Here is a 21,311-nt window from a genome sequence, read left to right on the forward strand (position 1 = left end):
ATAGTGAAGCCAGAGGTTAAGTAGCCACTGAGGTCCTAGAATTTTCATGGTTCAAAGTAACTATTTTTTTTCCAGCAACAAACTAGAATATCAGAGTAGTTAGTTACTGAGAAATCAGACGTCTCTGAACAGCAGGCATGATATAGTGCATACCCTCTGCCAGCAAATCCAGAAAATATTCCTGCATATCTAACCTTTTCTGGATTATAAATAAAACTGTCCCTTAATATTTAATGAAAGCACATTTGCATGCTTGAGACATAACCTGGCCCATTATGAAGTATATCAAGTAAGATTTATAGAAGTGCTAAATGACATGACATATAAAAAGGAAGTACAAGCAGAACATATTAATGATCAAATTCTGCACTGTTGCACAGATAAATCTGGAATCTGAAGTCATGTTCTGGATTCTGCACAGTTTACTGAAGCTAAATGTGTAGTGACTCCATCAAAGTCTGGCAAGTTACTTTTGATTTACATCAGTATCACTGACAAATGATGTGATCCTAAATATTAAAAGGAGGTATTCCACAAAATGCTTCCCCCATGGAAAAAAGCAGACACTGGTAGAAAATAAGAATGTAAAGGATTAACCAATTACTTGGTAAGCATTTGCCTCACCAGGGTAACCCAGCTGGCACCCAGTTTGGCCCCCTGTGATGGGATGGTTAACTGATTAAATGTATAGTTTAACCAGTTAACATTTTAAATCGTATTTTACAACCCTAATAGGAATGGGTTTCTGCTTGCCCTCCCTCAAGTCTGCAGAATTGTCTTTGTATGAAAAGAACAGTCTCTGAAATACAGCAGGCAAACACATTGATTTCACATCTCTTTTTAATTTAGCATAGTTTAAATGTTTACATGGCAATCATTTGTAGGTAAAGTAAATGTTAATACCAGTAATTAGGCAATGTATACTCTGAATTGAGAACTAAAAGTGGATTAGCCCCTTCAGATGGCCTCACCTAAATGTGACTTCTACTAAGGTTTCAGTACTCTTCAAATATCTCGATTTTTTTTCAGAAGCTTTTTTCTACATAAAATGGATACTGTGTAAAAGCTTCTGAAAATCGAGATATCTGAAGACTATTGAAACCTTAGTAGAAGTCACATTTCAGTTCTGTTCTGCACAGCTCATCTTAATTCATACTACTAAAATTAGCCCAACGAAGTATTAGTTCAGATTGTCGGGATAATTGCTTTGGCAAATCACACTGAACTCCATGCTTTTGAATCCAAGTTTGATATAATTGTAGTCAATGCCCTTCACTGTAGAAGGGTGATGGTAATATGAAAAATTACTTTATAACTGTGAGGGAAAATTATTCCAGTTACTTGAGAACGGATAACCATACCACAATATAATTATCTCCATACTCATTCAGGTATTTCTGACAAGCACTTTAAAAATAAAACATAGCCGCGTAATGGTGCAACATGCTTGCTAAGATTTTTCCATCCCAGATATAATCTGTTTACCTGTCTAAACTGTGACAGTAATGAAGAACTGAGATATATTACTTGCCCAGCTGAAGGGTGACCATATTTCCTTATGCTGAATATGGAACACTTGGCAAAATTGTACACTTGTACTGAAGTGAATTCAATGGAAATCAGTCAGAACTATGCTGTACAAACATTCAAATTAACATCAAGTTGACTAAGTCCCTGTAGAAAAGAAATATTGCGCAGTTGGATTCTTTCGATTCACCATTAAAAAAAAATTGGGGCTCACGTGGGAGGAGGTGACACACACACTCCTGTGCACCTCACATGGGGCAGGGGGCTGACTAACAGACCCTCTTCTCCCTTCCCAGTGCTCTCTGCCCTTCATACCTGGCTGAGTCCCTGAGATGGACCCGCCTGGACACACTCTGTCCTGCACTTTTTGTGATCTCCTGCCGCCTCTCCTGGTACCTGATCTTCCTGAGGCAACACATGGGGAGGGGCATGCAGGGTTACGTGCCTCCCAAGTTCTGCCAGGATTCACACCAGAACGTATCCAGAAGCAGCCTTTAGCACTATGCAGGAGGGAAGGAGCAGGAGCTGCTTTCGGCTGTTGGGGGAGGGGACAGAAGGAAGGATGACCTTGCCATCCTAGGAGGGTGCCTAGTGGATGGAGCAGTTGTGTGCTCCCCAGGAAAGGATCTGGGGGGAGAGGTGGGTGAAGAGGGTGCTAAGTCCCTGCCCAGGAGCTTCTGCAGAGTCTGCAGGGTCAGAGTGCAAACAGGCAGGAAATTGCTTTCCCCTACCACTTCAGAGCTTAGCTGAGGGGTGTGCCAGCTTGGCTCCTACTAGCCAGCACACTGGGCCAAAGGGTCTTGGGCTTTCCCTATGGGACCAGCCTAGCCAGAGACAGTGGGGGAAGGAAGGAGCCTGCTCGCTAGGCTGTTGGTTAGCTGCTCACCCTAGCTAGAGGCTGGTTCTCTGCCCAGTGCTGGGAACAGGATGCACCCTCCTTGTGAGGAATAGGGAGGAACAGTGGGTCTGGGGTAGAGGGCCCGGAGCAAACAAGGGAGAGGACAGCAAGAGAGAGAGCATGTAAAGGACAATGGATGGGCAGCAGAGGCAACATGTAACCAGCTACTGTCTGGTACCTGTCTGCATTCACCAATCACCACAGTTCACAGCCAGTGCTGGTCAGAAATAGGATGGGAGTGGGGCCCTACTGGCCTAGAACTAGCATACACGGGTGCTGAGCTGATGGGCCAGCAGGGGGAGTAGCCAGCACTGTGCACTGCCACTTTGCCCTGGAACCAGCCTTGCACACTTGTCCCCATTGTCCACCACTATCCCTACATACACACTCACTCACCACTGGTGGGCAGGTATTTGACAAGCAGGGATCTGGTCAGTAGCAGGACTCACCAGGACTGATGGGGGAAGAAGGGAAAAGAGAAAATAGGGGACAATTTCCCATGACTAAGAAAAAGTTGGGATATGTGCAGGAGGGCTTAAATACGGGATTGTCCCTTTAAATATGGGACATCTGGTCATCCTACCTAACTGAAGAAGTTAATTCTCCCCAGAACAGTTGTTGAGGTAGAGTTTTGCAAGGCTGCTGTTGCATGAGAAGCTGGGTGAAGGTCCATCGCATCAGGAAAATTTTGAAGACAATGCTTCTTTTACTCCCCTATTTATAAAGCCTTTTTACTCTTCTTTGGCCAAACAAAAACGAAATAACACATTTTTTAAAATAGTCACTTCTGGGCAAAACAGACTGGCGAAAGCCATATTTATTCTCAGTCAGGATGACAACTTTCCAATGAATCCTTAGGAAATTCCGGTTTTCAAAGTGGTGAAATGTTACAGCCTGTGTTAACAGACATCATTGGGGTATCTGACCTTTGGCACCAAACAATTAAGTATTATGAGGAAATTAGAAATAGATATAAATAAAGAAGCAATTATAAATATTTCTCACATTCTTTCAACATATTTTCTTTGAGTAATTTTACTACTAATTTACATGTCCACAATGCTTTGCAAATGTTAATCCCTCGCACTGGTAAAATTGAGGCAGGAAGGTTAAATTACCCCAGAGTCACTGGCAAGCCAGGCATGGAATTTGGAATCTTCTGGCTCCCAGCAATATGCTAGTTCTGCCAGACCCCTCTGCCTAACACACAAACGCCTTTGTTCTGTCTCTTCATACCACACCTCGCCATCTGCCAAAGTAGTACTTGATTTCAGTATGGGTAAGATTGGTATAAACAAGTAGACGAAATCTCAGTTAACAGTGCAGATTGTTTATAAATGGCAGTTGATTGTGACCTTGACTGAAGTGCCTAGTGCCAAATTGAACTCTGGAGCTAGAGCAGGCAAAAAATCCAGCAGCCCAAGTAGTTGGAATAAGATATCCACCTCATTTGAAACAGGCTTTGAGTTACTTTTAGTTCCTCATATTAATGAGCTTTGTCAATATACAAAGAACATGTCTGACTTTTTCTAGCATTGTTCTATCAAAACTGGTATCTTGCATTAATGTTTTGGAGTGTGGTGAGATATTCTCCTTCTAGAGAGCACTCAAACACAATATGCAACTCTGGGTCACTGCCAGTGAGCCAATGTGAAATGGCTGTTCTAAAAACAAATGACAATTCTGGTAGGTTTCAGCATACTGGATATTTCTATATGGAAATACAGGCAGGCTAATCCACATTTTAAAATGAAGTACAGTCTCTTACACAATATAATTTATCTTAGTTACATTATGCTACATAAAAAAAAATTAAAAAAACTTAAACAACAAATGGTCCTGTAGCACCTTAGAGACTAACAAAAAGTATAGATAGTAATACAGGGTACAAGTGGCAGTTCAGTAAAATCCCATGTAGCCAGCACAAAAAGGTACTTTGAGAATGGAATATCCTTCTGTTGTGATCACATAGTGTGAACCATTCGCCATATACTAAGATTGGAGGAGGCCGTCTTTCACGTCACTTAATTTAAAGCAGACAGGACTTTCTGATATCTTGGTTGGTAGCTTCATAGTTGTGGGATTATTTGAGGAATGCTCACCATGAGTAGGTCTACACTGCACCTGTAGTTTGAAATAAGCTATGCAAATTGAGCACCTTATTTTGAGTGTATTTCAAAATAGTTTATTTCAAAACATCACTTAATCCCCGTGGAATGAGGTTTACCAGGACATCAAAATAGTGCACCCATTATGTTGAAAGATATTTCGAAATAAAGGGGCGTGCTGTCAAGATGCAGAAAATATTTCAGGATACTGGAAGTGTGGGCTAATAAAACTGGGACTATTGTGAGTGATCTTTTTCAGACTTGTTGTAGAAGCATTTGGTATGCATCATTCTGGGTGCTTTGATACAAGCAGGGAGCAACAGTGAGGTTGTACCTCTGTAGAAATCCAAATGTTACAACTTGGATCCTTACTAATTAAAAATGAATTTGAAATTATTGCTCTCATTTTCTTAGGGAATAATACTGTGTTTTGGGGCATTGTACTTGAGTCTCCTTTAAATTGGTGGGACTCCATACAACAACCGTGGCATCTTTCTCTGCCCACTTACAATACAATGACAATGACTTTAATCAGTGTTCTGCCTGGTTCCTTTGAAAAGGGAAACATGAGAGCAAAACCACAACAACAAAAATGAAAGGAAAGAAAACCCAGCTATAAATTGCATGTTGTAACAAGCTGTGGAATATCACACAACTAAAATTACAATCCTGGGTAATTCCCTCTTGGCCGAAACTTTTATTGTATAACTGCTTAAAACTCTCTTGCCCTTGCATTACAAAAGGTATATTAATGTCAAAGTGTATTCACCCAAATCCTTCCCTTACTTAAATCTGTTGTGAAAAGATTTGGTTCTCATTTGAGCACGAAATTACTCCAAAAATTGAGTCCAGGAATTAATTTCTGTTGTGTGATATTTTATATCCTGATGTAAAGGCAATATTTATTCTTCAGATAGTGTTCCTCTCGTTGCTCCACTTCAGGTGCACATGCCTCTCAAGCTCTGGATCAGAATTTTTAGCTAGCAATGTCCATGTGGCCTGCTCATACACCCTCTGCCTCCTTGTGCCAGATAGCAAGGCAGTATGAGGATACACAAGCAAATGGCCCTTTGTTTCTTCTCATTTGCCTTGGCCTGATGTGGAACCCTCACATGGCTGCCTTGAATGTTCCTTGGCTTTTCTATTTCTATTGTGGTTAGTATAGTTAGTTTAGATAAATAGTGAGAGCAGTGGTACCATTACCTGGTTCACCTATGTGTCCAACTATTGTTCAGGCTCCTGACAGTTTTCATCTATCAAGAAAGAAGGTTGTGTGCTTCATCCCAACCTTGCAGATCTCTGCCTGAGGGCATGGATCCTTGTCGGTTCATAGGATTAGAATCCCTGTGCTCTATAGAGTATAGATGTACTGAATAAGAGAAAAAGATAAACCTGCACTACTTATCTGTAGAAATGAAAGAGGCCTTCTGCCTGATTCATTGCCGCTTTCAGCCATTCTGAATTATCTGTTGATCTAAAGAAATCAGTGTTATATGTTCAATTAAGGTCCCTTTGGCCACAATATCAGCCTTTCAATCTCCAGTGGAAAGAGTCTCTATTTGCAAATCTGGTATCTAGGGTTATTAAAGGTTTGGAGAATCTCTGTCTGCAGATTAGATACACTACCCAGACCTGGGACCTTAACTTCTCTTATGAGACCTCTATTCAGATCAATGGCAGCCTATTTTCTTTTCCATTTGTCTATGAAGACAGCCTTTTTTGTAACCCTCACCCAGACCTGTAGGATCAGAGAGATTGGGGCCTTGATGGTAGATCATCCCTTTATGGACCAGATCTCTTCATATCCACACCCTAAATTATTACCTAAGTTTCTATCAGAGTTCTACCCTAATCCATTCATCTGCCAGAGTTTTTCCAGAAGCTACATACCTGTTTATATTCATTGGATGATAGAAGGGGGAACCAAGCTATTTAGGAAGTCACCTAGGCTCTTCATTTCCTTTGCAGATAGATCTATGGGTTCTCAGTGTCTCATTAGAAGCTATTGAGATGGATATTGGGATGTGCTATCAGTTATGTCGCTGCAGGCATTCTCCTGATAGCACAGTCGACCAGATCCCAGGCAACATCTGGCATTACTGAAGAATGTACCAGAACCTGAAATATGTCTACATGGGCTACAGTGCATACATTTTTCAAATATTCTGCCCTGATCCATGCTGTCAGATCGAATGCGGCACTTGGTTCTGCAGTACTGTCTTCAATTCTGGACTCAGTTCAAAGTTCCCTCCGCCATCTGGGGATACTGGTTGGTCCCCAGGGGGACACTATTTGAACAAGGTTACTCACTTGGTGCAGTAACTGTGAATCTGAGATGTCTCCCTCTGGGTGCTCCAGTACCCATCTTTCTTCCCCTTTGCTTCAGGCTGTTCCTTAGGGGATGTTTTGAGTAAATAAAGGACTGTATGCAGCATGCCTGCACATCTCTGTATAGCTTTGTTACATGGCCCAAGGAGGCACAGGGCAAATGGATAGATCAAGTGAACACTGATAACTGAAAATCTCTGATCAAGAACTCGAGGTACATGCAAAGTGGAGCACCTATTGGGACATGCATCTTGAAGAAACGCAATCACTGTACAAAGTGAGTAACCTCTTTGCTCCACTATCCTCACTCCTTTTAATCCATGATGGACTCTCTTCAGCAGAAATTACACTGTAGCCATATAGCCCCAGGTCACTCACCAGATTTCTGTGCACTGGTACAATGAGCTACAATTTTGACCTGCCTGCATAATCATTTTCCCATAGATCCATGGGGAAAGGGGAAATGTGTGCCGCAAAGAGACCAACTGGAAATTGTGTCCTAAGTTTGGGTGGGGTGGAAGGAATTCTGCAAAATACTTTTTAAAGAATTTTAGTACCTAGAATAATTTCTTTTTATCCAGCAGCAAATTGTCTGTCTACCCTTCCCTTTTAAACGCACATTAGGAAAATTTATACTCCTGTAACTATATCAACTGTAGTGCATGGATACAAATTAGTAATGTAACCACACCAGTTAATTACAACACTGCAGGTTTCCTTGACATATACCAAGCATTGAGACCTGATTTTTCCAGTGCCCTGCACCTTGTGTAATCACTTACTTTCATGCACAGATGGTGTAGCAAACTATCCATTTCAGATGTGCATGAATGCATTATTTACAGGCCTATAGTCATGTCCAGTGTCCTTTGAAATCCCCATTTAGTCTTTCTCACTTCTCTAACACCCATGAAGACCTGTGAATATTTAGAGTTGTTGTCTTAACTTTCTCACCCAAAATCAGAGGTTGAATGTCTTAAGTAGCAACAGTGTGCATAACACACTGCTCTGTGCAGATTTCTATTAAAAATATGTAAGATGCTACAAGTTACACACCAGTAAGTGAATGTATGCATTGTAAGAGCGCTTGAGTTTGTACAGCTTTCCCAGGTAGGGGCCAGAAGAGATAAGGTATTGGGAGGAAAAGTAGCCAACAGAATGTTGTGGGCAGGATACTTTCCCTTAAATCACCATCTGGCCCTTCAGCATATAGGTTTCACTCAGGTTCACTTAAAATCAGCTAGCCCTCTGTAGCTCACCTACCAGTTTGTAATTTACATCACTTCACACATTGCTTCTAAATCTGGCACCCTGCATCTATTATAGTAGGTAGATGCAAAGGACAATTGTGACTCTGGTAGTGACTGGGGATAATAGCTTTGGGCTATTTAGGTTATAATAGGTTGGACTCAATTTGCTCCTGAGGTCTCTTCTAACCCTGTGATTCTGATTCTGTTCTGTGATTCCACATATGTGAAGTGTAAACACCATACCTGGCATGGCACATTTATCTCCAAAATAAAACTGAAACTTCCTATTCTGGGACCCTTACACAAAATTTGTGTTGAATAGAGTCTTATATTGGCATTCAATATAAATCCACTTGTTCAGGACAAGATATAGCTACATATTCTCATCTCAGCACTTTAAAATTCTTGTTTGTTTTATATAAAGCTTTTGACATTTTTCATTTTATTCCAAGCTTTTGAAAAGCAACACCAACAAGAATGTGTCTGCAAACATATTTAAAGCCATCTCCCATTCTCTTAAAATGGCATGCAACATAGCCATTCTGTTTTCTGTCTTGCCACACAGCACCCTCTCATTTCATGCAAGATTCAGCTTCCCTGAAGATAAGCAGTCTTCTCTGTAAATAGTCATATGTATTTAATCCAAAGATTCTGCAACCAATCTCAGTGTGCATTTGGGTTTTGGGATTTTTACTTTCTCTAGATAGTTAAAGAAAGTGATGGGGGAGGGAGAGAGGGATTACAGACAATTTCCATACAAACATCATATTAACACCCATTCACTATGAGTAGCTCTTTAGGCACCTTATATATTTATAATGAATTGTCATCCCTCTCTCTTTCAGTTGCAGGCCAAGGGCATATTGCCTTGCAGACAGTGATGAGGAGTCTTCTAGTGCTGGGTCTTCAGAGGAGGATGATGCTCCTGAGGTGATGGGAGGAGAGAAGCAGATGAATCCCGGTGCAGAAGGGTGAGATGTTTACCTGATTTTAAAAAACAAACAAGTAGTCATGTGGCACCTTAGAGACTAACAAAAATATATAGTATCATAAGCTTTCATGGGTAAAACCCACTTCATCAGAAGTGCTGGAGTGGAAATAACAGAAACCAAGACACATAAAACAGCAAAAGAAATCTGTCAGTTGTGAGACTGGTACTAATGAGGCTAATTAAGTGGACTGGAAGTGTCATAGCTTTTGATGTAAAAATGCAGTTATTAAAGACAGGGGGAGACTGGATTTATAATACAACATGTAGGTAATGACTTTGTTAAAGCCCAGGGTAACAGTGTCAAACAATCTTTGCCAGGTGAAGGATTGACAGTCTTTCACGTTCTGTTCCACCACAGTGTTTGTCATGAAAAAGGGCATCACTAATATGTGTCTGTGTATGTATGACCTTCCAACAACATAACTGAAAGGCAGCTGCTTCTGGGATGGAATCGGGGCAAGAAACTAGCAAACTACAACAAAGGAAGAAAGGGAAATATTGACCAAAATAAATAGCTAATCTCATAGCAGAATACACAGGAGTTTAATTTCTAAGCTATCCTGCAAAAGATCTCTGTAGAGTGTACTGCATAGTGCTCAGATTACCTTTGATACTTCCATAACTTATCTGTAGATTTTAAAAAACGCTAAATGTATTTATCCAGTGTTACAAATTCGGTGACTTTGGAAAGTTACTTGGAAGTTTTTATACCTAAGATGTCTCATCTGGTGGCAGAGCCAGGAATTGAATTCCCAGCATTGTGCTTAAACCATAGCGGTTGTAAATGCCTTCAGAAGTGGAAAGATTAGGTCATCTTAGTTAGGGGTTAACCTATTTCTTTATGGTTTAGGAGTTTCTAAACTTAAGTATCAAGTGTGTAGCGTTTGAGCCATAGCTTCTCTTGGTCACTGTCACTTGATTTTTCTCTCCTTTTGTTGACTTTTAGAGTAGCTTGACTGTGTGACTCCACTCCCTACTGTGCTGTGGGGATAAGAAAAGCTTATAAAATAATTTTGTGGGTTTCTCAATTAGACTCTTCGGGTAGATACCCAGGATGTGTATCTTTAATGGACAAATCCATTTAATGTGTATATGGTGCTCTTTGTAATTATTTATATGCAATATATATCTTCTACTTTTACAAATACATTGTTTTCCCTTTTTGTTCTGTTGGCAATGATAAATGCATGTAATTTTTACTTGTATATAAATGTAGAAAGAAATTCTGACTGGCCACCTAACTTTTTCGTGCTTTTGAAAATTCACAATATTACCAATGAATGGATAACTCTATTTCTGGTTGGGCTAGATCTATGGCTGGTATAAATCAGTTAATTTAAATTAATGAAAATATGTTGGTTTATACCAATTGAGAATTGGCCCACTGTGTTCATGCAGATTAATGCCTGGGAGACAATAACTGAATAGATAGGGTGACTATGTTTCCTTATGCTGAATATGGGACACTAGGTAAAATTGTACACTTGTACTGAAGTGAATTCAATGGCAATCAATCAGAACTATGCTGTACAAACATTCAAATTAACATCAAGTTGACTTAAGTCCCTGTAGGTTATGTTGTAGGCCACCAGCAGCCACCTCCTGTCCCCCAGCTAGAGTGTGGGCAGGAAGGGTTAATCCCTAAGCGTGTATTATGCACCAGGGCCCAGGGAACCTGATTGCAGGGGCTTCAGTGAACCTGGCCAGTGGTGGCTCAGCAAGGGAAGGAGGGTGCCTAGTGGTTGGAGCAGTCGTATGCTCCCCAGGAAAGGACCTGGTGGGGAGAGGTGGGTGTAGAGGGTGCTAAGTCCCTGCCCGGGAGCTTCTGCAGAATCTGCAGGGTCAGAGTACAAACAGGCAGGAAAGTGCTTTCCCCTGCCACTTCTGTGCCAGCTTGGCTCCTGCTAGCCAGCACACTGGGCCAGAGGGTCTTGGGCTTTCCCTATGGGACCAGCCCAGCTGGAGATGATAGGGGAAGGAAGGTGGGATTTTCTAAAGCATTTGGGCTCAATTGAAATTAAGATAGGCACTTTAGGCCCTGTTTGAAAACTCCAGGAGGCACCTGAATATCTTTGAAAATCTGTCTTACTCTGTTCCCCAGCAGGAGTAAACTATCAGTGAAATTTTGAGGGTCTTACAGGAGGTAGTAAGCATCTATTGTAACTATTAGATCTCTCTGAAAATCTCAGCATAAGAGTGTGTGTTTGTGTGTGTATATAAATAAATAACTAAATAAATAAATGTTTGGAGAAGTGCTTTTAGCATACCTCATTTTAAATTTCTCAACTATTGAGGCTTCCACCACACACATTTCCCTGACAGGAAGTTTCCCTTAGCATTCAGCGTGCACTTTTCTTCATTTCATTCCCATGTTTTTTATGTGAGATCATCATTTGTACAGCCTGTAGCTCCCACTGTGCTGTTTCTTCATGGAGCATGCAGAGAAAAAGAAATTTTTAGAAAAAAAACTAGCTAATTTCTGGGTGCATCATTTTGATTATGTATTTTTTCTTCTTCCACTTCTGAAGGTATGTTGGAGGACATCGGACAAGTAAAATCATGAGGCTTGTGGATAAAATTACCAAGTCAAAATATTTCCAGAAAGCCACAGAGACTGAGTTCATTAAAAAAAAGATTGAAGAAGTCTCCAATACTCCACTGCTGCTAACTGTTGAAGTACAAGAGTGTAAAGGAACACTAGCTGTTAACATTCCACCACCACCTACTGACAGAATATGGTAAGTGCAGTAGAGCAAGATAGAAACTGAATTCTCTGAACAGTCATTCCCCACTCAACAATACTAATTTATCTTCTAAAAGACATGGGGTACTTTCATATCTTTAGAGCCCTGCATGGATAGAAGTGATAGCCACAGATAGATGTCAGGATCCACAGTGTTCTAATTCGAAGAGTCGCGGTAACCAGTGGAGAGAAGCATGGTCCTGTTGCACCCAGGAACCAGAACCCCATACCAGCAGCTCCTCCTGCCTGCACCACTCCCAACCCTGTGCCCAGCCCAATGTATCCAGTCTGGAATCAGACAACCTTGTTGTACTACCTTGAGAGAAGAGTCCTGTGGATCTGTGTATCCCAATGGCTATCCATATTCATGGATAAACATTCCAATTTATACAAGGCTCTACATATCTTTGCAGCAGTTTGATTTTTATTTTATAGACATGTCAGTGTAATTCTTTTATTTTGCCCAGTGTCTTTGAAATGTTTTGCTACAAAATGTCTTGGGGCCAGCCTCTCAGAAGTGCTAGTATCATAAAACCTTCCTCTGCAGAGCATGCCATATGCAAAATAGTTCTGAGGGACCAAAACAAGAAAAGCTTAGATACTCAGCTTATAAGCATTTTGGAAGAAATGCAATAAGAATGAATATTGATTAAACTAGAGTTGTGACAGGAGTTCATCAGAATCCGAATTCCGTTTACAACTAATGTGTTCAAGCATTTCCTTCAGGAGACAGTCACAATAAAATATCCCCTTTTTGGTGTGTTCTCTTGAGGTATGGTTTCCGAAGACCTCCCTATCTAGAGCTAAAAGCTCGGCCAAAGCTTGGTGAGAGAGAAGTGACTTTGGTTCATGTGACTGACTGGATAGAAAAGAAACTGGAACAGGAGTTTCAGGTATGTTTCTGTAATAACTTCAAAGATATTTGTTATGTAACCAGTGGAAGTTGTGGTTCAAAATTGTTCCCTTAATTCCTAGTGCTGACCTAAGCTACTTGCAGATTTTCCATTTGTAAAAGTGGTCACCTGCTCTCAGTGAGAGGGGGCTAGATGCTGAGCACTACTGAAAAACTGGCCAACTGATCAACCACAACTGATATAAATACCCAGGATGGCACAAAGAGAGGAAGGGTCTGACTAGTCAGACCTATCCAGGAGACTTTCTAGATCAAGACTGCCATCTTCAATTCAGCTTCAAAGAGACTACAGCAGCAGTGGGCAAACTAAGCTAGTGTATGGGCTGCGTGAGTGGCCCTCCTTAATCTCGAGTGGCCACGAGAGTGTCCTAAACAAGATTGTCTCCTGAGTTAGGGCAGTTTTGCTGTGGTTGTGCACCTAGACTTCATGGAATGCACCAGTTGAACTGCAGCAGCACTTTTATGCAGAGGGAGCACATGGCTCAATGGACAGAAACCAGTGGAATCTAGCAACCCCTATGCCACACAGAAAACCAGAGTGGGCCACAGATTGCCCACCACTGAACTACAGTGAGACACATGCTGGGAGAGAAAACAGGCATTTCTGTGAGTTGAGTAAAATGTGCAGGGATCTCAGCACTTCCTAATGTCTTGTCTGCAATTGTAGTTTATGCTACGGATGTTAGATAGCATGTAATTGAATAGTCATGTAACTGCATCAAATTTTAGCTGTTACACAACTATTCAATAGTCCCCAGTTGTGGGATCAGCACCCAGTGCGCTCCCAGCCCCACTTCCCTGGACCCCCTGCCACCGTACATTGCTGCCTTTCTATCCGAGGCAGCAGCACGGGGTGACAGACAGGAGCTGGTTTAAAAATTGGCTTCACACAGACCAGTTCCTGCCTATTTGCCCCTGTCCACAGGGGGTCTAAGCGCTGCACGAATAGAAGCAGCTCTGCAGCAGCAGCCTCTGTCTGCGGGGAGCTTGGTTCCTCCATGGACGGGGCAGTAGGCAGGAACTGGTCTTCACAGGAAGGCAGTTTTTAAACCGGCTCCGCCTGCCACCCCGCGCTGCTGCCTCTGATCAGCTTATCGGTTAATCGTGTATTCGTCTACACATTGACATCCCAGGTTACACATCAAAACTGTTGAGGCTAGTTGGGCACTGCAGAGCTTGCATATACAAATTGCATCAAACTCTAAGCCAAAGAACCAGAAATTGAATTTTAAGTATGCTACTTACTTTTGAATTAGGCTAACCAGAAATCCTAAAATATTGAACAACGTATTAAACCAAGTTACATTTGATTTTTGCCTTCATTTTGCAGAAAATTTTTGTCATGCCAAACATGGATGATGTTTATATTCCTCTAATGCACTCAGCCATGGATCCCCGCTCATCTACGTGCCCTTCAAAGGATGCAGTCACAGAGGCTGTTGATGAACCATGAAATGTGAAGACTTGCAGTTTACAGTATTAAGAAATTTATTTTCATGGTTTTTTAAACTGTGCAGTAGTTTTGTCCTTAACTCGTGCCACAACTTTTTAAAGAGAACTGCCTATAACCATTTCTTTGCGCTCAACTTGCCTGGTTATTGTTCCTGTTTACTGCACTTATATGAAGTTTCATTCCATTTATAAGTTGATTTATTTTGTAATGGCTGCTGTCAGGAGTTTAACTGAGGCTAAGATGACCTGTTCTGAAGAAAAAAAAATCTAATTGTAATAGATCAAGGAGCTTGATGACACAAATTGTGGTCAGTTTGTGTTCATACATCGTGCTAATGCATTGGATTGTGGTTCTTTTGCAGCAAAGGAACTTGCCTGCTATATCCTCTTGCAGGAACAAACGTATACAACTGGAAGACTATTTTTTCTCTCTCAGGCAGTTGGAGGTGTAGAATGAACTGTTTTATGTTCTTTCACTTCTGCAGTCAATAGCTTGTGTCAAGCAATTGAAATAGGAAATGTTTTCAGGAGAAATGAATGTAAATCAGATGTATAGGTAATATTGTGAATGCATTTGTGTGGGGTATACATATTAACTTATTTTTTTCATACAAAATTAGTGCTTTTTTGGGAAGCAAGTAGCCATAAAACACACTCACATATATCAGTGAAAGTGGGAATTGGTGGGGTTATTTTGATTAAGAATGCATTAGGCAAAGCCATGAGACCAAACCATAGCAGCAAGCCTGCCTCATAGTGAGGTACAATCACCATGGTTTGTGGTTAATTCTGAATGTTTAAAGATATGAGCACACATGAAAATGTCTAAAACTGCACATCAAAAAGTTATCCTGCTTGTGTAAGAAGTCTCTAATACAGTGAAATAAATGGTGAGATTCTCATAGGAGTTTCTGTTGCTGTGTTTTCCTGTGACACCAGTGTTTACATGCAAAGCATGGGACTAAATATTGATGTTACAGCCATGCATCCTCAGTGACTTCAAATCACCTGATGTTGGTGAGAATTTGTAGCTGTAACTGAAGACAGATTTTGACACTTATGTGTTTATTTCTGTTTTGTTTGTGAAATAGGAATTCAAACATTTGAAGTTGCTCGGGCTGATCACAAACTGGGCTATGATAGATTTAAGGAGAGTTTCTTCTAATAAATGGCCAAAACTATGAGGAAAAAAACCCCCTGCCTTTGTATTTCTATCCTGTGTGGAGAGTCAGATAAAATGTATGCATTTGGACTATTTGAACACTACATATCTGATATTTAACATCTTTGACTTTTTTCTGAGTGTTGCCAACTGCTCATGTATTTGTCAGAATGTTTTAGTTTACACAGGTGAGTTTTGTAGCTCTCCTTTTGAATAGTGTAATTTGCTTTTTTAAGTAAATTTTAAGAACTTTTTGTATATTGTGTTCAGTCCCATTTGTTGTTAATCAAAATGTCCTTTGTGTAACTTTTGATGATTTGCCATCTCTAAATGAAGCTATCATAGTGAAGATTTTATAAACAGCACCTTGCCTGAAACATAATAAAGAAAATTAGCATTTAATATATTTAAAAATTAAGTCTATATTTGAACACCTATTTTTGGTTACTTTTAATTGCAATATTAGTAGGTTAGACTTGTTACCTAAACTCCTGTGACCATTCCAGTTTGTGTATATTGTTCTCGTATTGCGCTCATTACTACATTGGCATTGTCTGCCTTTCATAAAGTCTGCATGTCTTGTACGCAGGTCTTTTATATGATTTATTTCTATGTGCAATAACTAAAAATCAAGGGACTAGATGCACTAATGAGTAAAGATATCCAGATTTATTACGCAATTGTCATATTGCACTTCCTAATCAAACTGTGGGGTACTACAATTGGCTTGCTTTTTTTTCCTGAAATAAATTTATCCCATGTCAGACACATTCCATAGCCTGTTAAGTTATTTCTGCATAATTACATTTGGCCAGTAGTTTAAACTTGTGCAAAACACCCATGTTTTCAAAAGATGGAGTTGGGAAGCCATTCATATTGTTACCCCTCTTACAGTATCTCCAGAAGTTCATTTTTTATTGTATGTTCAAGCTGCATTAATGAGGCTATGGAGAACTGTAGAGGATAAATGGCTTCACTTAGTTGCAGTGGAATCTTTATGTAAAAGTGTGCAAAATGAAGAGCGAGTAGTTAGTGATAACACACTGAACTATAAGCAAAGGTAATCCCACAGTTGATCCCTTCATCTAATATATAGTCCTTAACTCAATTTTTGGTTTTCATTTAAATAGTGGGGCTGGAGGATTCAGTATACAGGCTGCCCCGGGCCCCCTCTTACCACAGCAGCTTGGTGTCAGGTGAGCAGCATCTCTCCATAGTCACAACTCCAGTGGGCCCAGCTGGGAGAGGGGTGCATGTCCCCTAGCTGGGGCTGGTTCAGTTTTCTCTGCCTCCTGCACTTCCCAGCCAAAGTGAGGAATGCAGCAAAATGTGTGTTTTACTCCTTGCTTTCTGATGAATAGCCAATAATGTTCCTGTACAAATCAGAGGGAGAGCTTCACAGCCTTCCCCCACCCTCCCTAAAGGATGTGGGGAGGGACTCAGGCAGTCCTTGAAAGGGCTGGCTGGGGGTATGCCCCCTCCCTCACCTGCTTTTCTGTATGATTTTATGACAGGGATGGGCAAAAGGGTCTTCGCAAGCCAGATCCGGCCCGCAGAGGCCCTGCTGCTCCCCTGCCCCCAAGCTGATTGGGACCTGGGGGCAGAGGGGTATGCGAAACTTCCTCCCTTCCTGCAAGGACCACATTGCACTCCAAAGTGCTATGTGCTTCTTGCAGGGCGGGAAGAGACATCAGTGCTCTCCCACCACCAAGCCTTGATTGGCCTGGGGACGGGGGAAGCACTTGAAGCCTGAGGCTTATCCCTGAGCAGGAGCATGAGAGTATTTGCGCAAGAACCACTGATTTTGTACGTTACAAAGTCACTGTTCTAGCGCAAATACTCACGGCCAGTGTAGACAGGCAGCAAGATTTTGCACAAGTGGCTGCTTTTGCACTAAATCATGGCAATCTAGATGCAGCCATTGGTTTTAGTATTGTCTGATCCATGCATGTCAGTTCACCCCAGCATCACTTAGTATCTTGAGAAAGTATACCGCTTGCTACCTATAGCATGAGAATGCTGTCCTGCAAGTATTCCTCTTACTAGTCAGTATGCCTTACCACTCATGGAAGGACAACTCAGTGATCACGTGGCACACTGAAAAGTGACAAGGGTGTCAGCTATCTAATGACCCTGAAAGATGTCTTAGAACTCCAGTGAGATTCAATTACTGTTCATGCAGCTTCATCTTTCCTCTGCATTGGCCATTGCAGGAAAGCAGTAGTGAACCCAAACTTGAGCAAACCCTATATAATCAATCTTAAAGCTACAATAGAATTAGGAGACAACCTAACTGAAATTAAACTTTTCCCCCTATCCAGTTCACTTCTCTGGCACTTTTTTAAGGATAGGATCTTGAGTGTCCAAAAGGTTTTTCCCAGTTGTCCTATTAGCCTTATTTCTCTCATTTTATTTTAGCTCCTTCCATGCTAGTTGAGTATTTCACTTTTCATCATATGCTTTAAATCTTTGTATTTATCCTGTTTTTATAATGTAAATTGTAGCTGGGTCAAACTGTAGATCAGGATTAGGAAAAATACAGCCTGCCTTTTAACCCACCAATCCACTGGATCAGGACCATGGACACAGCAGGGAGCCTGAGAAGACTCCCTACCTGCCAGGCCCATGCTCAGAATAGCAGATGCAGGGTCCTGTTTGTCTTTGAACAGCTGCTCCCCAAGGTTAGGAGACGCTTTGTGCACTACCCTGCCCAGCGCAATTCTATTAGCCCAGGAACACACAAACCACTTCTCCCTCCCTCCACTCTCAGCTATTCAGACCTGCATGGCCCTGATTCTGGATCTGGCTGTTCCCTACCATGTTCTCTGTCCCAGGTGACATACCAACTTACTGCTATAGTGCGCACCCTCACAGGCCCACATATAGAATTTGAGTCCCACCCACCTTAGCAGAGCCACGCACTCACCTTCCTTTCACATGGTAAGCTGGTGGAGATGGGCTTGGTGGGAAAATGGGGGGCCATGCCTACAGTGCAGCTGCTCCTGGAATCAGGGCCCTAGCATCCCTTTTCCCACCCATCCCACATCTCTTCCTCTCCCACCCCGACTGGCTCCATCCCCTGCCAACTCTCACCCCAGGCAGGGATTCACAGCTCTGGGAGGCGCAGTGCTCCCTAGGGAGGCAGGTCTCCCCTCCCTAGATGCCTTGTTTCCTTGGGAGCAAAACTCAGGGTCCTAGCAAGGGGGGCTGGGCTCCCTGTGCTGGGATAGTCTCTCTGAGAGCATCATTAGTGGATGCTACCCATCTGAGCAAGTGCATATCACCTCAGTATTTATACACAGGACAAAACTCACTCTTCTCGAACATGGATGGAAAATCTTTGAGGGAACACTGGTCACAACCCCTTTTTGTCCTAGATTGTTACTCAAGCCCCCAAGCACAAGCAAAGAGACATATCTCAAAGTTAAGATGGTCTCTACTCAGCTAAAGGGCCATGAGTGGTTAACTGGTGGGCTGGAGCAGCCCCCCACCTGTGCCATTTAATCAGTTAACTGACTTTGCACCCCTACTCTGCAGGACTGGGCTTTGTAGAGCTTGCCCCTGCAATGTAGACAAACCATCAAATTAACTCTTTGGAGTTTTAAAATGACATATCAAACTTCTACCATGTGATGCCTGGGGTATATAATATACAATTTTGTATTAGGGGATAATCTTGCTGCACCAGTGGTGCTCAAACTTCTCCTGTGCTACCGGCTCCTTTACTGCATAGTTGGTTCAGGAGGTGCTTGGGAGGGAAAGAGTTGGCTTAGGGGCGGGACTATCTGCCATAAAACCCATTGAATATTCCTCTTAGTAGGACATACCTGTATGCTACAGCAGAGGTTCTCAAACCTTTCCACCAATCAACCACCCATGATGAAAAAATGGGTGAAGGGGGGGGAGTGGGATCAGGGTGGGAAGTAGGTGTAGGAAGGCCTGCTGACAGGGGCAGAGGGCACCATTGTCCTGGACATGGTCATTCAAAGGGACCCAGAGTTCCTTTGAACTGATGCAGGAACACCAGTGCTACTCTGCCTGGCTTTGGAGGAGCGGGAGCAGTGCGGTAGTCCTAAAGACTGGCTTCTGTTAGCCCCCACCTCTGCTGAGGAAGAGAGAACAGGGTGGAGGGGGATGCAGAAACTCACCTGGTTCCTCCCCACCCCCTCCCACTGCAATTTGGCCAACAGCAGGGAAAGCCTCAGAATCATGGAACACAACCGGAAGGGACCTGGAGAGGTCAAGTCCCATCCCCTGCCCTCACAGCAGGACCCAGTACCATCTAGACCATCCCTGATAGATGTCGCTCTAACCTGCTCTTGAAGATCTCCAGAGATGGAGATTCCTACAGGCAGCAGCTACGTCAAAGTAGGAATAAGAGATCCTCTGGAATAGGGCTTTATTCCAGAGGATCGGGCCAGTCTAGACGCTTTTTTCCGGCTTTTCCCCGAGCCAGAAAAAAGCGGTGGACATCTTTATTTAAATCCCCAGGGGATATTTAAATCCCCCACGGATTTTCCTATTCTGAAGTTGAAAATTAGCATGCCCCTTTCGGAAAAGGGGCCAGTGTAGACATAGCCAGCATGTCTGGGGAAGCACTTCCCCCCACAACAGGAAGTATGCTGGTACTCCAATAGGAGCCAGGGACTGGAGTTTCCAAGTGTCACGTATCCAGATACAACTCAAACCCAGGTTTTGCAGGCTGATCCCTTATCCAGGGGACCAGGGAAGTGCAGGAGCAGATTAGATCTTGGTGTGAGGATGGGGCAGGGAGGTGTACAGTATCTGGCCATGAGAGCTGGGGGTGCTTACCTGGCTTTGCACCCCCTTGCTGCTCCCAGGCACAATTCCATGTAGTGCCTGTATGCTGTGTAGGTCCCCTGCTGGCTCACTCCCAGTCCCAGCATGAAGGTGGTTCTGGTGCTCCAGACCATGGGCTCAGGAAGCTGAGCCTCAGTCCCAGACCACTTGGCTGTGTCTAGACTGGCAAATTTTTCCACAAAATCATCTGCGTTTGCAGAAAAACTTGCCAGCCGTCTACACTCACCGCTTGAATTTCCACAAAAGCACTGACAATCTCATGTAAGATAGTCAGTGCTTTTGCAGAAATACCTGCGGAAATGGCAATCGGGGCTTTTTTTGCGGAAAAGCGCATCTAGATTGGCCACGGACACTTTGCCGCAAAAAGCGCTTTTGCGGAAAAGCGTCCTGCCAATCTGGACGCGCTTTTCTGAAAACGCTTTTAACGGAAAACTTTTCCGTTAAAAGCATTTCTGGAAAATCATGTCAGTGTAGACGTAGCCCTCGTGGCCTGCAATGGTCCTGGGTGAGGGGAACTCAAACACACAGTCCCATGCCTTAGCCATTAAGCCCACCCACCCCCCCCTTCAGCTCACACTTTATTCATGAGACCGCCCTCCCCGCCCCCAGCGGGGCCCCCTGGGCCAGTTCAATTGACACCACCCAGCCTGTGGCTTGCTCTTAAAAGCGCCGCTCGGGCTGGAGCCAAGCGGCCCCAGTTATGAACAAGCGATTCCTCTGGCACCGCTGCTTGGCCAGCGCCGCCCGGGGAGGGAGGCTGCGCGGCTCAAAGGCGGTGCCCCCCCCACCCCGCGGCGCGCAGCACGGAGACCACTCGGGCATGTCGCTGCTCGTTTATTGACCGGTCCTCTCAGCTCGGCGCGCGCTCTCCGGGGACTGCAGCAGGGCGGCTCCGGGGGGGCCTGCGGGGAACAGGAGCCTGGTGAGGTTCACGCCCCCCCCCACGTGCCGGGGAGGGGGAGGGGCCGGGCTCAGCCCGCCCCAGCGTCTCAGACTCGGTTTCACTTCATGCGCGTCAGAAGTCTAACACGTGTAAGGAGAATCATCACGGCAGCTGGCTGGACCCCCCCCCATAAAACCCCCCCACGGCAGCAGCCTCCTCCTCACCCCCCCCCCCC

At 43.2% G+C, this 21,311-nt stretch overlaps 1 protein-coding gene and 2 non-coding genes across 6 annotated transcripts in view; 1 reads left to right on the plus strand and 2 right to left on the minus strand.

Moving 5' to 3' along the window:
• TEX2 (testis expressed 2) overlaps window positions 1-16,142 on the plus strand; it is a 149,321-nt gene extending 133,179 nt beyond the window's left edge. For all 4 annotated transcript variants that reach the window (XM_075903893.2, XM_075903889.2, XM_075903890.2 and 1 more), the window contains 4 exons: window positions 8,957-9,082; window positions 11,631-11,840; window positions 12,618-12,738; window positions 14,089-16,142. In XM_075903893.2, coding sequence (XP_075760008.2) covers window positions 8,957-9,082; window positions 11,631-11,840; window positions 12,618-12,738; window positions 14,089-14,211 — 580 coding nt within the window. In that variant the 3' untranslated portion in view covers window positions 14,212-16,142. The remainder of the gene's footprint in view (window positions 1-8,956; window positions 9,083-11,630; window positions 11,841-12,617; window positions 12,739-14,088) is intronic.
• A 4,696-nt stretch (window positions 16,143-20,838) lies between these two features.
• On the minus strand, window positions 20,839-20,972 carry LOC142819194 (small nucleolar RNA SNORA76). Its single transcript, XR_012896988.2, has one exon. It is a non-coding gene; the product is annotated as a small nucleolar RNA SNORA76 (small nucleolar RNA).
• A 208-nt stretch (window positions 20,973-21,180) lies between these two features.
• Window positions 21,181-21,245, minus strand: LOC142819193 (small nucleolar RNA SNORD104). The gene has a single exon (XR_012896987.2). It is a non-coding gene; the product is annotated as a small nucleolar RNA SNORD104 (small nucleolar RNA).
• Window positions 21,246-21,311: the final 66 nt, after the last annotated feature.

The sequence above is a fragment of the Pelodiscus sinensis genome, chromosome 20, assembly GCF_052426305.1.
Source record: "Pelodiscus sinensis isolate ZL-2025 chromosome 20, ASM5242630v1, whole genome shotgun sequence".
In the NCBI taxonomy this organism is placed as follows: Eukaryota; Metazoa; Chordata; order Testudines; family Trionychidae; genus Pelodiscus; species Pelodiscus sinensis.